General features: G+C 54.6%; 1 protein-coding gene across 1 annotated transcript in view; it reads left to right on the plus strand.

Moving 5' to 3' along the window:
• The window catches only part of ENTPD2 (ectonucleoside triphosphate diphosphohydrolase 2), a 48267-nt gene that overhangs the window by 21114 nt on the left and 8665 nt on the right, over positions 1-18488 (plus strand). The window contains exons 2-7 of the mRNA XM_054007715.1: positions 3686-3803; positions 8555-8705; positions 14256-14415; positions 16236-16463; positions 17544-17813; positions 18192-18311. Coding sequence (XP_053863690.1) covers positions 3686-3803; positions 8555-8705; positions 14256-14415; positions 16236-16463; positions 17544-17813; positions 18192-18311 — 1047 coding nt within the window. The remainder of the gene's footprint in view (positions 1-3685; positions 3804-8554; positions 8706-14255; positions 14416-16235; positions 16464-17543; positions 17814-18191; positions 18312-18488) is intronic.

The raw sequence follows: 18488 nt of genomic DNA on the forward strand, positions 1-18488 counted from the left end.
GGAACAGATTTTGGGCTCCTTATATTTTGGCACCTTGTACAACAGCTTCTTGGGTGACCCCAACCCTGGCCACTCGGTTAGCGTGATCCACGGGAGGCGGAGACCTCTAGCCTTTCCCGTCAGCAGGGGCGGATGGGGAAGTGATGGCAGTCCCACAGCATGTTTTACAGAGCCCAGCACTGCAATACGTTCCAGGGAACAAGCCTGCGCTGGCCGGGGGTTAGGCCATCTTCATGTCTAGCCATCGGCTCTGGGATTACGTGCTCTGGCCAAGGGTGTATTATACAAGGGAGGTTAGGAAAGAGCTGGGAGCTAGTGTTACCTCATGGTTGGAGCACCAGCCTGGGACTTCAGACATGGGTTCTGTTCCTGGCTCTTTTATTGGCCAGCAGGATGACATTGGGCAGGTCATGTCACCTATCCCGTGCCTCAGTTTCCCCTCTGTAAACTGGGAATAATGACACTGCCCTCCTGTGTATAGGAGCTTTAAGATCTACTGGTGAAAAACACTGTCCAAGAGCTGGGTACTAGAATGGGGCCCTTCCCCTAGGAGAATGGAGGAAGGGGGAGTGTTGGCATAAGTTCGGGCCCCGTCCTGGCATAGGGGATGTTGCGTTAGCCAGAAGGTTGCTCGGCCATGGTTCCTCCCAGCATGTGCTGTGCAGCCTGGCCCAGCCCAGCCCAGCCACCTCTCTGTCTTAGCCAGTGTTTTCTAGTCTAGGGCCTTGCCCAGGAGCGGGGTTCCCTCTGGCCTGTGGGGACACCTGCCTCATGGGGGTGGGGATAAAGGCAGGGATGCCCTTGGCAGAGCCTGTGCGAGGACCCATCTGTGTGTGTGTGTGGGGGGGGGGGGGTCATGAGGGTTCCCAGGTGTGGGTGTGGGACTTCCCTATGGAATGGGGGGGGGAGATCAGGGTCACATCCCCTCCCCCCAAGGATAGTGGTGGATGTAAAGGTCATTAAGCTGCTTCCCCATCTCCCCTTTCCTCCAAAGGTCCCTGCAGCTCAGTTCTTGCTGCCGTCATTCACCGCGTCTGTCTCCTCCAGGCCTGGGATCTCTCCTGGCCCCACCCGCACAGACAGGGCCCAGCACCGCGGCTGTTTCTAAAAGCCAAGCTCGGGCCCATCCAGGAAAGCGCGTCAAAGCCTGCCACAAACTCAGCATGGGGAGGCCGTTAGCATCTGAGCTGGAGACGCAATCCCGGCTCCGCGGGCCCAGGCCCTTCAGTGCTGCCCCACTAGTCTTTTCTCTCTCCTGCCCTGGCCAGAGGGAGAGGAACTGACAGGGCCGTGTCTCTCCCTCGCGGCTGCTTGCTTTGTCCATGTGTCTTGGACAAAGGAGGAGCAGCTGGGGCTTCGCGTGTGTCTTGGTGCCTAGACGCCCTGGTGATGGGTGTAATAGGTGGGCAGCGTGCTCAGACTGCAGCAGGAGGAGGGGGGGGGTGGGAAGAATCAGCCAGGGAATGGGGGGAGAACATAAAGCTGGAGAAACTAACTATAGCTGGAGCCTGGGTGCCCAGTGCAGGGGACTGTGCCTGCGCCGGAGAGCACACATCAACGGAGAAACAGAGCAAAGATTCTCGTCTCCCATAGAGACCTAGGTGGGGCCCGTCTTTCCCCTGACAAACACCCTCCCAGTGTGAATTCCCCTCCTCAGCCCAGGACCCCGTCTCTGCTGCTCAGCACCACCTAGAGGAGGAAATAGGACACAGGGTGAAATTTACCCCTGCGCAGAGGGCTAGCCTGAGGCCACTTCCCAACATTAAAGCCTTTAATTACCTGCTAGAAAGGATGGCAAATACCCAATTTAGGGCTTGTCTACATGGGCAACTCAGAAAAATTAATCCAACTTCACTAAAAGTGTGAATTTAAAATGGATTGGTTAAACTGCATTAAGTGCCTGTGTGGACGCTCTGATTCAGAATTAAAGGGGCTTTAATTCAACTTTGGAAGTGAATTAAGAAAAACTGAATTGTCAACTTTAATTCTGAATCAGAGCATCCACATGGGGGCTTGATGCAGTTTAACCAATCCACTTTAAATTCACACTTTAGTTAATTTGGATTAATTTTTCTGGGTGTCCCCATGTAGACAAAACCCATGTTTAAACCAATGGCCTTAAACAATGTTTAGGCCTCTTATTGGCCTGATGCATGGGGTAAATTCCACCCCTGGCATTTTAACAGTAAATATGCTCAGAATAAAGTCACTTGGTTGATCAGGGTCAGAAAATGAAACACGGTTCCCCTCTCGAAAGCTAATTCCTAATCGACTGGGCCTAAACCACAAGAAGCCTGGTTTAAACCAAAATCGGGGTGTCCACACAGCCTTCTGCAGTCATTAAAAATCACAATTCAAGCAGTGCAACTTTCCGGTGTAGACAAACCCAAAGCAGTTTGGTTTTACCCAGGGTCTGGTGGTTTGGTGGCAGGATTCTCGAGCCGGAAGAAAAGCCCAAAGCATACATTTGACAGAGATGAAATTCGGCCCCATTCCGCGGAGGTGGGTGAGCAGAGCAGTGCACTGGGGTTGCCCCGGAACGATAGAAAGCTGAATCTGCCTTGTTTCTTTCTTGGGTGCTGTGGAAATCCTGTCTGAGAGGAGAGAGGTGGATCTATTTCTAGAAGAAGAATGGCAAATCCATTCATGGGCAAAGAATTAATTAGTGAACTCTCTGTCCTTCTTTGGAGCCAGAGCTGCAGTCCCCACCCAGGTCTCTCTTGATCCTTGCAGACAGGCAGCCAGCAGCGGGCCTGGCCTAGAGGAGGGAGGGAGCCCTTTGTAATGAGTAATGAATGGTAACACCAAGGGGATTAACCAGGCAGAGTTCTACTTCCCTGTAATTCCCTGCTAGGAAGGACGTCAAACAGGGGGTGTCTGCTTCAGTGGTAGGGAGAGAAAAGTAAAGGGAAAAAACTCAAAAAGAAGGTTAATGCTGAGAACTATACAGGAGTTAGGGAAGGACGGGGCTACTGTCTAGCTGGGACAAGGAGGGACCAAACCAATGATCAAAATCCAGATACTTGCCTCTTCCCTTACCCTGGGGTCTCACTGGGACTTCATTCTAGGGAATCGTACTTCCCATCCGTGCTCCCTCTGCTGCCGATGCACCGGGGTTAGCACCACTGGGAGCCCTAATGTAGGCCCGGCTCTGGCAGCTTCCTGTGTCGTCATCACCCTGTCAATGAACCTTCCCAGTCGAAGCACTGCCTGGCTCTATGCCCCGACCTCCCCAGGGTCGGTCAGTGGCAGAGTCCGGAACTCCAGGCCCATACGCTCCATTTGGACCATGCTGCCTGAAGCCGAGTCTCCAGCCAATCGGCTGTGGTTAGGCAATGTGCAGGGTCCCTCGTCCAGGATGTCAGAAGAGCCCATGTCAGAGCACGGTGGGTGCAGAGCTCTTCTGCCTCTGGCCCCACTGGGCTCAGCTTGTCTTTCTGCCGGAAGATGCTCTTTGCGTTTCATACCCGGAGTGATTCTTGGAAGGGAAATGGCCCTGCAATTTCTGGCCCACAGGAAACGCAAAGCAGGGCTTCTAGTCTTCCAAATTTCCCTCTAAATGGCTGCACCTCTGGCCCTTTGGGAGTATCTTGTTGGACTTGACGGTAGCAGAATTCACTTGCTGCTGCTGCACACCTGTCTCTGTGCCGGCCTGAGCCTTTCCCTCTGTCTCCCTGTCCCGCAGTATGGAATCGTTCTGGACGCCGGCTCCTCCCACACTGCCATGTTCATCTACAAGTGGCCTGCGGACAAAGAGAATGACACGGGGATTGTCAGCCAGCACAGCATGTGCGACGTGCAAGGTAGGAGTGAATTAATGGCTTGTGCTGTGTCACCTGGCTCTGGAGTGGGTGCTGTCTGGGTACTGTTGGCGACTTCAGACAAACACTAAATCAGAGCAGGGCTATTTTGGTATCAAGATTAATTCACAGGATGATTCGCTATCTACAGAAATGTCTGTATCCAGATGGGCCCGGGCTGGGCCTGCTTCTCGTCTTGCTTACATCAGTGTCACTCCATTGATGTCAGTGCAGTTACTCCGAATTTTACCCCATTGTGAGAGAAGAATCAGGCCAGTGACTTTTACAAGCCTTGCAATGCACAGGGCCTTCCCTGCCCAACCATAGGGTTAGTAGGGTTGCCAGGTGTCTGGTTTTCAACCAGAACGCCCGGTTGAAAAGAGGCCCTGGCAGCTCTCAGCACACCTGACCAGGCCACTAAAAGTCCGGTTGGCCACAGCGGGGTTAAGGCAGGCTCCATACCCGGCTCCGTGTGGCTCCCGGGAAGCGGCCGGCATGTCCGGCTCCTAGGTGGAGGGGTGGCCAAGAAGGCTCCATGCACTACCCCCACCCACAGGTGCCGCTCTGAGCGCCGGCTCTGCAGCGCCCATTGACCAGGAACGCCGTGGCCAATGGGAGCTGGAGAGCCAGTGATTGGGGCTGCACCTGTGGGCGGGGGCAGCACACACAGCCCCCCTGGCCGCCCCTCCACCTAGGAGCCGGACATGCCACCGCTTCCCAGGAGCCATGCAGACTTCCTCTGTCCCCAGGAAATGCGGGGGCAGCACTGGTGTGGCTGCTATTTAAGGGACCACCTGAGGTCAGCACCTCCCGGAGCCCCTGCAAACCACAGCAGCCAGAGCTGCCCGGAGCCCGCACCCCAAACTCCCTCCTGCACCCCACCCACTTGCACTAGCTTGGAACCCACTCCCGCACCCAAACTCCCTCCAGAAGAACACACCCCCTCCCACGCCTCACCCACAGCCTTGAGCCCCCTCCTGCACCCTGTACCCCTGACCCCACCCCAGAGCCCGCACCCCCCAGCTGGAGCCCTCACTGCCTCCCGCACCCCAACCCCCTGCCCCAGCCAGTAGCCTCCTCCCACACTCTGAACCCCTTGGCCCCAGCCCAGAGCCCCCTCCTGTACCCCAAACCCTTCATCCTCAGCCCAGAGGCCCTACCTTCTCCCGCACCCCAACCCTCTGTCCCCCAGCCTGCACCCTGCTCCCACACTCCTAACCCCCTCCCATACCTCTAACCCCAAGCACCCTCCTGCTCTTGCTAGCAGCCGCCCCAGCTAGGTGGCCCTGCTCCCCACAAGCAGCTGGCGGTTGCTCGGGGAGGAGGGATCAGACAAAGATGCTCCAAATTTGCGGCTCCCTTCCCCGGTCATCCCTACCTGGGAGTCTCCACGTCAGCCCCCCTGAGCTCTCTGGGTATGTCTACACTGCAATTAAACGCCCTGCTGGCCTGGCTCAGCGGACTGGGGCTGTGACATTGCTGTGTAGACATGTGGGCTCTCCGAGTCCCTCCCCCATCAGGGGTCTCAGAGCTTGGGGTTCAGCTAGCCCAGACACAGCCCCACAGCGAGTCCAGTCAGCGGATGGGGCAGCCAACTTGGGACACAGCAGCTGCTAGCCTAGGTGGCTGTGGAGGCCAGTCCCTCCCTGCAGGTGCATGCAGGTCAGTGTGGTTTTGGGCATGTCTCTGTCAGTGCACCCAGGGTCAGTGCACTGGGGCTGGTCCGGCCTCCGCCACTGGGGTGGCCACTGCAACCCACCCAGTCAGCAGGGCACATCAGGAGCCATGCCAGCAGCCAGGCATGGCTGTGCACAAAGCCTGGCACTTGGCACTGGTGGGTGCCCACCAGAGTCTGCAAAAAGGAATCGGGTCATATGGTCTGATGGCCAACACCACAGGCAGCACAATAGGGGCCTGGCCACAGGGAACGCAGAGCTTCACTAGCACTGATGTTCCGGAAACAGAAGAGCTAGTCCTGGCTATGGTAATCTCCCTCAGGCCCATGTACAGACCCTTTGTTTTAAATAAAGGACAACTTGGAAATGATAGGAGAAAGTTTATTTGAAGGGCACCTCCCCAATGTTTTCTTTGTGACACACACTCGTATGCAAATAACACCTTGTACGACAGTGTACAATCCTTTGCATGATTAGTGGTGTAACCAAGACAGTCTGTATTGATTTGATGTGTAATGTGGAGCATTGGGCACCGAAGGACAGGGGGTCACGCTGTGTGTGACATTCTAACATATTTCCTCTCAACCTGCTTTGGGACAAATCTGGGACACAGGACAATTTGAAACGAAGAGCACTAGAAAATCTCTTGGTTAGCAGAATGGTACAATAGGAGGGGTCAGTTTCCTGCAGCATGAATTACATTTTATGCAACTTCACCTTAACATTAAAGAGCTATAATGAATTCATACAATAACATCAGTGCAATATTATGGTTATGTATTGAAACGTAAGTGTCAGGAAGTGTTAACGTTAAGACTCCCATAACGTTCATTTGTCCACATTGCGTATATTGTCTATAAGCGCATATGTTTAAACATGGAACAGCATCACTTCCCCCCCGCTATACAGTTCATTGTCAGGTAGGGATGGAGTCCGTCAGTGGCTGCAGCACTACTGGGTCTCCCACCAGGACAGTTGGGTGAAGGCAAGAAAAATCAAGCTCCTGTAAGTCTCTTTAGTGTCGCTCATTGCGAGCAAGTGGGAGTCTTTTGGGGTCAGTTGATTTTACAATCGTGTTTAAAATCTCTCCCTGGTGAAGTGAAGGGGTTTGAATCACACATTCCATCTCCCCCATTCAAACTGTGGCAGCTCCTGCCTTGTCCTGGTGCCTGCTTGGGCCTTGCAGAGCAATTGACCGAGGGTAGAGGAGAGCGAGCCATGGAGGGAGGGGGGATGGAGGGAGCAGAGGGCGGGGCCTCGGGGCAGGGGCGGGGCAAGGGTGTTCGGTTTTCTGCAATTAGGAAGTTGGCAACCCTAAAGGATTATCGTGATGAAGAATTAGAGCTGGTGGAATAACCCGACACCCCCAGGGAGTGGGACTGAGTCTGTTTTACTGAACTGTCTGTGTCCTGCCAGGGTTTTCATTTCTACCTATATAAGGTCAAATTCTGGATTTAGTAGATGTGGGCTCCATTGATTTCAATGGGGTTACACCACTTGGGCCACCAGCAAATTGGATGCAGAGTTTACTTGGCCACTACCTTGTGCCATTGCTTATAACAGTGCAGAGTGGTAACAGATCAAAAATGACAGCCACAAATGACCACACAAGGTGCAAGGCAGGAGAGAACTGGCCCAGAATTGTACTAGATGGGCTGTTATGGAACTATTTGATTTGTTATCCCACCTGGACATAAGGGGGGTGAGAGCGGCGTTCTGGAGAGTGAGGATCTAGAGTGTGGGCTGAGCACTCCTGACGGAGGAATCTTTGATACAGCATGGCACTCTGTCCCCTCTAATGACAGGGCCACATACAGAGATTCATGAGCCTGCTGCGGGGTGGGTTGCAAAGCTGGGTCTCTTAGCTCTGGCAGTAGAGGGCCATGGTTTTAGATCCTGAGGTCCCAGGTTCATTTTCCCCAACTGTCGACAACCCCCCCCCCCCCCCCCCGGGTCGTGTAATTACAAACATGCTGCTGTAGCTCTGTCTACTTCAGGCTTTTCACCTGTGTTTGGCAAAGGATGGGTCCCTCCCATCAGCTCCCCTTGTGAATGTCCCAGGGGGCATTGCTCCAGGTGCTGCCTCTCTGCTTACCACGTAGGTGGAGCTGTAGGAGGGATGCTGCTGTATATGATGCATTTCATCCTATGGCTCCGCTCTCCCAGAATCCTCGGGGTGATGGCCACCTTTAAGCATCGTCATTGCTAGCATGGGGCTGAATCCTGTCATGCCATGTGGGACAAGCCAGTGAGCTCTGACTGCCTGGCCTAGGGTTGAACTCCTGGGAACGAGAGGGAGGGCGGCTCCCCTTACCATCTGCCCGCGTCGGGGTTTCTTTTCGGAAGACCCACTGGTTCAGCCTGGCTTTCAGCAGGCGGAGGATTTTGTGTTGGGTGGAGAGCGGATTTGGTTATATTGTTTGGACATTGGAACGGCTAATCCCAGCCCTTGTTATGTGTGCCTGGGCGTGACACGATGGGCACAGAATAACCCGATTCAAGTAGAGGACTGTGCCAAGTCACCCACAAGCCTGGTGTGTTTTCCCTTCCCACATTCTCAGCTGTGTGTGTACAGCCACAAAAACCCAGCCAAGGCTCCACCACGCCGGCCCTTTGACCGGCCTGGAGAGAACGGAGCTGCCCTACAGTGAGGAAAGCCCCATGGTCCCCTCCCTAAAAGGAGCTGGCACAGGCGTGGGAAGAGGGCACAACCCCCCCCACTCCCTGGCTGCCCCTACTTAAGAAACACAGAACAACTGGGATTGGCTGGCATACACAAGCCAAGACCACCCACGCTGTGTTCGCATAAGGCCCACGGTGGGCTCCCCACCCTGGGGGACGCCTCTTGCTCCCCCACACCATCCCTACAGGAGGGTTTGGGTCAGAGCTGTCGTGCGGGTGGAGGGTCCCTTGTGGGGCGTGCCTCTGGGGCAGCTGGCCGATTACAGCTACAGTCGCTCTCCATTCCCGCACTCCCTTCCCCGCCCGGCATTTGCTGGTGCTCAGGACGGCTCCCCGGTTCCTCAGCCCCTGGACCGAGGGGCCAGAGACCGACGCTCGTTTTCATCTCGCCCGCAGGTGGTGGGATCTCCAGCTACGCAGAGAACCCCCCGGCCGCCGGCAAGAGCCTCAAGCAGTGTCTCGACCAGGCTGTGAGCGACGTCCCCAAGGAAAGGCATCCACTCACCCCCCTCTACCTGGGGGCCACCGCTGGCATGAGGCTGCTGAAGTGAGCTTTTGCTGTCACCTGCTGTCAAACCCCCTCCCTCTTGCCAGGGCCAGGCCAGAGCCAGGCCAGGGCTGTGGTCTTTAAAGGGGATGGTCTTGGGTTAAACTCTTCCACCTGTGCCCTGTTGCCCGCAGAGGCACGGCTGAGCATGCGAACATGTGAATTGTCACCCTGGGTCCATCTGGCTCAGCGCCTTGTCTCCAACCACCCAAGCCCCTCAGCTTCCTGAGAAGGGGCAGGGAGCCCCCCAGTGGACATTAATGGAATAACTGGCCCATAGGAGAAGTTTCTTCCTGACCCGGGAAGTTACAGGTTGGACCTGCCTTGGTGCAGGAGGGTTTATCACCCCTATAAAAATGTTTTGATCCAAATATGTCCCTGGGTTTTCGCCTCCATAAAATCCTACAAAGTGCACGTTCTACGTTATTGCAAATGAACCCCGGAGGGGTTAGATCTGTTGCTCTATTGGCTGGGAAGGCTGGTGTGGAGAATAGGCCAGAGCAGCCCAAAGTCATAGAATCATAGAATCATAGAATATCAGAGTTGGAAGGGACCTCAAGAGGTCATCTAGTCCAACCCCCTGCTCAAAGCAGGACCAATTCCCAGCTAAATCATCCCAGCCAGGGCTTTGTCAAGCCGGGCCTTAAAAACCTCCAAGGAAGGAGACTCCACCACTTCCCTAGGTAACGCATTCCAGTGTTTCACCACCCTCCTAGTGAAATAGTTTTTCCTGATATCCAACCTGGACCTCCCCCACTGCAACTTGAGACCATTGCTCCTTGTTCTGTCATCTGCCACCACTGAGAACAGCCGAGCTCCATCCTCTTTGGAACCCCCCTTCAGGTAGTTGAAGGCTGCTATCAAATCCCCCCTCATTCTTCTCTTCTGGAGACTAAACAATCCCAGTTCTCTCAGCCTCTCCTCATAAGTCATGTGCTCCAGACCCCTAATCATTTTTGTTGCCCTCCGCTGGACTCTTTCCAATTTTTCCACATCCTTCTTGTAGTGTGGGGACCAAAACTGGACACAGTATTCCAGATGAGGCCTCACCAATGTCGAATAAAGGGGAACGATCACGTTCCTCGATCTGCTGGCAATGCCCCTACTTATACAGCCCAAAATGCCGTTAGCCTTCTTGGCAACAAGAGCACACTGTTGACTCATATCCAGCTTCTCGTCCACTGTGACCCCTAGGTCCTTTTCAGCAGAACTGCTACCTAGCCATTCGGTCCCTAGTCTGTAGCAGTGCATGGGATTCTTCCGTCCTAAGTGCAGGACTCTGCACTTGTCCTTGTTGAACCTCATCAGGTTTTTTTCTGCCCAATCCTCTAATTTGTCTAGGTCCCTCTGTATCCGATCCCTACCCTCTAGTGTATCTACCACGCCTCCTAGTTTAGTGTCATCTGCAAACTTGCTGAGAGTGCAGTCCACACCATCCTCCAGATCATTAATAAAGATATTAAACAAAACCGGCCCCAGGACCGACCCTTGGGGCACTCCACTTGAAACCGGCTGCCAACTAGACATGGAGCCATTGATCACTACCCGTTGAGCCCGACGATCTAGCCAGCTTTCTATCCACCTTACAGTCCATTCATCCAGCCCATACTTCTTTAACTTGGTGGCAAGAATACTGTGGGAGACAGTATCAAAAGCTTTGCTAAAGTCAAGAAATAACACATCCACTGCTTTCCCCTCATCCACAGAGCCAGTTATCTCATCATAGAAGGCAATTAGGTTAGTCAGGCACGACTTCCCCTTGGTGAATCCATGCTGACTGTTCCTGATCACTTTCCTCTCCTCTAAATGTTTCATAATTGATTCCTTGAGGACCTGCTCCATGATTTTTCCAGGGACTGAGGTGAGGCTGACTGGCCTGTAGTTCCCCGGATCCTCCTTCTTCCCTTTTTTAAAGATGGGCACTACATTAGCCTTTTTCCAGTCATCTGGGACCTCCCCCGATCGCCATGAGTTTTCAAAAATAATGGCTAATGGCTCTGCAATCTCACCCGCCAACTCCTTTAGCACCCTCGGATGCAGCGCATCCGGCCCCATGGACTTGTGCACGTCCAGTTTTTCTAAATAGTCCCGAACCACTTCTTTCTCCACAGAGGGTTGGCCACCTTCTCCCCATGCTGTACTGCCCAGTGCAGCAATCTGGGAGCTGACCTTGTGCGTGAAGACAGAGGCAAAAAAATCATTGAGTACATTAGCTTTTTCCACATCCTCGGTCACTAGGTTGCCTCCCTCATTCAGTAAGGGGCCCACACTTTCCTTGATTTTCTTCTTGTTGCTAACATACCTGAAGAAACCCTTCTTGTTACTCTTAACATCTCTTGCTAACTGCAACTCCAAGTGTGATTTGGCCTTCCTGATTTCACTCCTGCACGCCTGAGCAATATTTTTATACTCCTCCCTGGTCATTTGTCCAATCTTCCACTCCTTATAAGCCTCTTTTTTGCGTTTAAGATCAGCAAGGATTTCACTGTTTAGCCAAGCTGGTCGCCTGCCATATTTACTATTCTTTCTACACATCGGGATGGTTTGTTCCTGCAACCTCAATAAGGATTCTTTAAAATACAGCCAGCTCTCCTGGACCCCTTTGCCCTTCATGTTATTCTCCCAGGGGATCCTGCCCATCTGTTCCCTGAGGGAGTCAAAGTCTGCTTTTCTGAAGTCCAGGGTCCGTATTCTGCTGCTCTCCTTTCTTCCTTGTGTCAGGATCCTGAACTCGACCATCTCATGGTCACTGCCTCCCAGGTTCCCATCCACTTTTGCTTCCCCTACTAGTTCTTCCCTGTTTGTGAGCAGCAGGTCAAGAAAAGCTTTGCCCCTAGTTGGTTCCTCCAGCACTTGCACCAGGAAATTGTCCCCTACACTTTCCAAAAATTTCCTGGATTGTCTGTGCACCGCTGTATTGCTCTCCCAGCAGATATCAGGGTGATTAAAGTCTCCCATGAGAACCAGGGCCTGTGATCTAGCAACTTCTGCTAGTTGCCAGAAGAAAGCCTCGTCCACCTTGTCCCCCTGGTCTGGTGGTCTATAGCAGACTCCAAGCACGACATCACCCTTGTTGCTCACACTTCTCAACTTTATCCAGAGACTCTCAGGTTTTTCTGCAGTATCATACCGGAGCTCTGAGCAGTCATACTCCTCTCTTACCTACAACGCAACTCCCCCACCTTTTCTGCCCTGTCTCCTTCCTGAACAGTTTATATCCATCCGTGACAGTACTCCAGTCCTGTGAGTTATCCCACCAAGTCTCTGTTATTCCAATCACATCATAGTTCCCTGACTGTGCCAGGACTTCCAGTTCTCGCTGCTTGTTTCCCAGGCTTCTTGCATTTGTGTATAGGCACTTAAGATAACTCAACGATCGTCCCTCTTTCTCAGCATGAGACAGGAGTCCTCCCCTGTTGCGCTCTCCTGCTTGTGCTTCCTCCCAGGATCCCATTTCCCCACTTACCTCAGGGCTTTGGTCTCCTTCCCCCGGTGAACCTAGTTTAAAGCCCTCCTCACTAGGTTAGCCAGCTTGCTGGCGAAGATGCTCTTCCCTCTCTTCGTTAGGTGGAGCCCGTCTCTGCCTAGCACTCCTTCTTCTTGGAACACCATCCCATGGTCGAAGAATCCAAAGCCTTCTCTCCGACACCACCTGCGTAGCCATTCGTTGACTTCCACGATTCGACGGTCTCTACCCCGGCCTTTTCCTTGCACAGGGAGGATGGACGAGAACACCACTTGCGCCTCAAACTCCTTTATCCTTCTTCCCAGAGCCACGTAGTCTGCAGTGATCCGCTCAAGGTCATTCTTGGCAGTATCATTGGTGCCCACGTGGAGAAGCAGGAAGGGGTAGCGATCCGAGGGCTTGATGAGTCTCGGCAGTCTCTCCGTCACATCGTGTATCCTAGCTCCTGGCAAGCAGCAGACCTCTCGGTTTTCCCGGTCAGGACGGCAGATAGATGACTCAGTCCCCCTGAGGAGGGAGTCCCCGACCACCACCACCCTCCTCCTCCTCTTGGGAGTGGTGGTCGTGGAACCCCCATCCCTAGGACAGTGCATCTTTTGCCTTCCAATCGGTGGAGTCTCCTTCTGCTCCCTTCCCTCAGATGGGCCATCTAGTCCACTCTCCGCATTGGCACCTGTAGAGAGAACATGGAAACGATTCCTCACCTGTATCTCCATTGCTGGTGCATGGACGCTCCTCTTTCTTCTTCTGGAGGTCACATGCTGCCAAACCTCCTCACAATCCTTCTGTCCCTGCTGCGCCTGCTCTGAATCTTCAGAACATTGTGGCCGTAGAAGCATCTCCTGACGTCTGTCCAGGAAATCTTCATTTTCCCTTATGCAACGCAGAGTTGATACTTGTTTCTCCAGCCCTCGAACCTTCTCCTCCAATATGGAGACCAGCTTGCACTTTGTGCAGACAAAGTCGCTTCTGTCCTGTGGAAGAAAGACAAACATGGCACAACCTGTGCAGGTTACAACAGCTGATCGCTCACCTTCCATATCACCGTCCTCTTAGGAGCTTCCTCAACTGTTGCAGGAACTACTCGGAGAAACCTGCAGATGAAAGCCTCAGTGCGCTCTCCCTAGGCGAACTCCCAGGCAAACTCCCGCTGTTAGCCTCTGCTGTCCACCTCTCCTTTCCTGTAAGGGGAAGCTGGGTGGAGTAGCAAGTGCTCCTCTTCCTCATGAGTTCCCCAGCCCTACCTGGGCCCTGGATCACCTTGTCCAAGGCAGGATAAATATCCTGCATTAGACCTGCACTGATTGGGGAACCACATGTCCCCACCCAAGCAAGAAGCCCAGCTAAACATGGCTCACAGGAAAGAAGGAATGAACCTTCTCTGGCCAATGCAGGCTTATGAGTCAATGCTTCCCCCCACCCTTCTCGAACGCAGCAAGGGCACTGCCCAGGCAGCAACAGCAGAGGTAGATGTAGAACGCCTGCCAGCAATGACAAGACCCCGGCTGGTGCCTGTCTGTGATGTGGGCAGGAGGGACTGCTGGCTACTGACGACCACCGCAAGCAATAGTCCAGCTGAGGGTCTCACTCAGCCTTCTGTGCTGGACTGGGGAGAAGAAACTGAACTGAGATTTTGTGGCTTGGGTCCTGTGTAGAAACGTAGAGACCCTCCAGTTCTGTGACTAGTTCAGCCCAGTGCAGAGTGACAGCTACAGGTCTGATACTTAAGTCCCACCTAAGCCCCGTGCAGTGGCCAGTTTCAATGTCGGAGGGGGCTCGGGCAGCCTTTCTCCTGGATTGCTGAAAGGATGCTTACTTAGTTCCCTTCCTATCTGACACTCATTGGCATTAGTAGCAGCCCTACTCGGTCCCTCGTATGCCATAGCTGTGCCAGGCGTTAGAATAACCATTGCCTTTCATTGCCCTCTGAGGGAGGGAGGTGGCAGAGCTGTCTCCCTTTGCCCCGCGTTCCACAGCCCTGACTGTGCTGGGTGCTTTGGGGACTGGCTCACGGTTTGATCCCCGGGGTGCAGACATTTGCCTCTTTTCTCTCGCATTGAAGCATTGCTTTGTGTCTCCCGTAGCCTCACTGACGCCGAGGCCTCAGACAGAGTCCTCAGCGCAGTGACCTCGACGCTGAAGTCGTACCCCTTTGACTTTCGGGGGGCAAAAATTCTGTCGGGTGAAGACGAGGGGGTGTTTGGCTGGGTCACCGCTAACTATCTCCTGGAGAACTTCATCAAGGTATGTCCAGCAGGATTGGCTTCCTAGGACGGTACTTTCCAATGGCCATCCCGACATGGGCTCCCCCCATCATTGGCCTGCAAGCCTGTCTACCCCACACAGGTAGCTGGCATAGCGGGGGAGAGAAACAGCCCATTTCTCCATGGCTGCCTCATCACCTAGGGCGTAGGTTTTCCGCTTTAAAAGCAGCTACCTCATCCCTTGTATAGGCAGGGTGCTGCCGAGAGACTTCTGCTTTGTGGAGACCACTGGGCCAGAGATGTGAACGTACCCCCGGCTCCCGCATTCACTGCACTGAGGTGGGAACGCCAAAGCCCTGTCAACAGCACTAGCCTTTGAGGTGGTCTCAAGCGGAGGGTCTGACACATGCTCGCAGTCTGGAGCCTTTTTAATGCTGCCACTTTTCCATAGAGCATGAGCAGAGCTGCGTGTTAGAAGCCTCTCAGAGTGCCAGGTGTTATTAATGTTACTGGCCAATGGCAGCTGTTGTTCAGACACCCAAGCGAGCTGAATGGCTCTACGTGTCGGTCAGATACCGCGGTCATGGGCAACTGTCTAAAAACCTAGCTATGGCCTGGGTTTGCTGTAAAGAAGTAGCAAAGAGCCCAGGTCTCCAGCCAGCCTCGAGGAGAACAGTGGGACTTGGTCCTAGCAGTGAACACGAGGGGGCTGGATGGAAGGGAAAACCGAGACCGAGTGAGACGGCCAGTCAGGGCAGGAGACCGGGGAAAGGAATCAGAGGGTTTTTTCTGTTCTTTGGTGGTGGTTTGTCTCTTGAATTGACATGCAGATCTGAAACCTGCAGCATTGTTCTTGGCTCTTCACCCATCTGTGCTTAGTTTAATAGCAGGCCAGCTGGGATTCAGCCCTTCCCTGGGGTGCAGGGTTCTTGCAGTAACTGCCATGCGCATGGCTCTTACAAGGCCGGTGTGTAGGTGAGGGGGTGTCTGTTACTCCCTGTTGATGGGCCTCATTCATCTCAGTCGGGTACAGGCCCCTTTGCAAAGCTGTGTTTTCCTTCCACCTTCCCAGCATTGGTCTCATTCAGTCCCCAGCTGTAACTGATTCTCTCCAGCGCCCAAGGGAATCTGGAGGCTGCTTTTAACAAAGCCCATGGTGGATCTGTTCATGCAGCGTCCATCTGGAACTGGGTGGAAATGCAGAGGGCTCCCTCGCCAGTTCAGCAAGGAAAACTGGGGTCAGCTTCGTGCCCGGAGACTGCTCCGTCCATTCTGGAGTTGCAGTTAGGGAGCAGGGGGAGTACCCAGCACGCGCTGTAGGCTCAGCCATGGAGGTGCAGTGTAGGTAGAGGGTAGGAACCTGCTGGGATCAAACTGTCCTTCGGCTGCATGCATGCAGCTCCTGCTGCCTTCAACGGGAGCCGAATGTGCGCGACTGAGTGTCCTGCAGTGACACGTAGGCAGCTACACGGGACTCGCCGAATGCCTTGCCAATCCCGTTGTTTAGCCCCAGCCTTAGGCAGAATGACCTCTTGGGGTTCTTGTGTCCAAAGCAAGCTATTACGCCCCATGGCGGCAGGGTGCTGAGACCCCTCCCCACGAGAGAGGTCAGTGAGAGTGGACAGAGCTCGCACCTCGCTAGACTGTGCCCTGCTGGTTTGCTGCTGGAAGCACTGGCGGGAGCGCTGCCAGCGGGTGCAGGATCGGGCCCCGCGTGGATCGTTGTGCTACTCTAGTCCTGGCATGTTGTTCTGACGGCAGCCAAGAGCGGAGGGGCGTTCTGCATGGACTAAGCCAAGGCTGGGGGTGTCTCGCAATTAACCATCTCTCTGACTTTGCTTCTGTTCCCCCTCCCCACAGTACGGCTGGATTGGGCAGTGGTTCCGGCCAAAGAAACCCACGTTGGGGGCCATGGACTTGGGGGGAGCCTCTACCCAGATCACCTTTGAAACCCAGGACCCGATTGAGGACCCCCAGAACGGAGTGATGCTGCGGCTCTACGGGCAGACGTACAAGGTGTACACCCACAGCTTCCTGTGTTACGGCAGGGACCAGATCCTCAGGAGGGTGCTCTCCAAGGTCATGAAGGTACGGAGGCCTGGCTCTGCCCCAGCGGGCTCTCCTCGATGGCCTGCAGGGCTGAGCTCCCAGCATTCATCCCCCTCCCTCCTCAACCACCAGCTCCCCGCATCACGTTCCCAGCCAGGCTGCTACACACAGGGCTCCAGGTTCAGGTCACCAGGTGCTTTGGAAAGAGCAGGGAGGGTGGTTGCCCCACTCTGGAGCACGTTCTGCTCTTCTCCCCCCTGATCCCCACGTGTCCCCAACCTGGAGCAGCTGTAGTGAACGGCAGCTCGTTAGCGGGGAGTCAAGGGCACCGGGGTGAGCCCAGCCTGTTACAACCCATGCTAAGGGGCCCAGAATTCCCGACAGAGCAGGGCGGGCTCAGCTGGGTGCACCCTACGGGCACTGCAGCAGCATAGCTCGGGCACCCTAGTGCCGACGCACACGACAGCGACCAGAAGGGCTTTTCCCATCGCTGGAGGAGCTCCACCTCCCCGAGCGCTAGGAAATGCCCGTGGCTCTGTTATCGCCCTCCCGAGGATGGAGGCTGAGCTCCCTTCACGGGGTTTGAACCTGGGAATTTCAAACGTGCTCTGCAGCCTCCCCCATGCAATTGGTGCTGATGCAGAGCCTGGCGCACATTTCACATCACACACGTTAGTTAAACTCCTTTGGTGCTTTTGAACTGACCCCTCAGGAAAGCCAGGTCTCCTCCCCGCTGCTCTTTGTTGCCAGCACAGGCTGTGCCAGTTACGAGCTACTCATCTTCCTGGGCTGAGCTGCCACCTCCCTGCCTGGGGAGACAGCAGTGGACACATAGGGTTGGACACTATCGTGTCAGAGCACTGGCGCTACTGAAACCTTGCAGCCCCTGTGTGGGGGGATCCCCGTGTTTTACAGATGAGGAAACTGAGGCACGCAGCAGGGACATGATTGGTTCACAATGACGCACGGTGGGTCTGGGGCAGATCTGAGGGGCGGTGTTTCTGAATGCCAGTCCTTGACTCCACCCGCTACACTGCACTGCCTGGCCTAGACCGCCTCATGGCTGTGGTAGCTGCAGACTAAGACAGGCTTGTGTGGTGCCTTTTCCTTCCTCAACAGGCTGACGGCTACAAAACAAGCGTGTCCAACCCCTGCTGGCCCAAAGGCTACCAAAGGAACTTGAAACTCCAAAAGGTCTACGACTCTCCCTGCACGGCAGCTGAGAAGCCTGACAGCTACGATCCCCAACGTACCATCAACATGAGCGGATCCGGGGACACAGCCCAGTGCCTCCTGCACGTGGACAGTCTCTTCAGCTTCACCAGCTGCAGCTTCACCCGCTGCTCCTTCGACGGGGTTTTCCAGCCCGGCCTTTCGGGAAACTTCATTGTAAGTGTCCCGAGGTCCCAGGTCTAGTGGGCAGCCGGCAGCCTCTGACGTTTAGTGCCGGCTCCAGGGTATTGTGCATGGGGCAGCCCAGAGCCCTGGAGCCCGAGTCTCCTACTGAATTCTATGGGATTCCCTTCTATCCTGCAGCTGGAGACTTAGGCTCTAGATGCAAGGAGGTTGCTAGAATGGGAATGGGGCCTTGGTATGCTCAGCGCAATGGTTAGCAGCAAGAGTGCTGCCCCCTGCGGGTGAGATGAATATACCCCAAACTCGGCTCCCACATTGACTCAACAAGCCCTGCCTTTGTGTCCTAGCAGGGAAATTGAGGGCTGTGCTAGTGAGCTTCTGCTTTCTCACCTCCTCTCTCCCCGGCATCAGGCCTTCTCTGCCTTTTTCTACACGGTGGATTTTATCCAGACAGTGATGAAGAGACATGTGGCCTCGCCAGCTGACCTTAACACTGCTGCTGACGCCATCTGCAGTGCCGAATGGCCCGAGGTGAGTGCCCTGGCAGCAGAGGGCTAGTCTAATGGCTGCCAGGACTGGGCTGGGATGTCACGATGTTGGCAGCCCTACTGCAATAGTGGGAATTTCGAAAATACGGGACAGATCTCAGAATTCCTCTGGGGGCAAGTCCCTTCCATCTCTCTCTCCCTCTCCCCCCTGCCCGCCCCC

Source organism: Malaclemys terrapin, chromosome 17 (assembly GCF_027887155.1).
Source record: "Malaclemys terrapin pileata isolate rMalTer1 chromosome 17, rMalTer1.hap1, whole genome shotgun sequence".
Taxonomy (NCBI): Eukaryota; Metazoa; Chordata; order Testudines; family Emydidae; genus Malaclemys; species Malaclemys terrapin.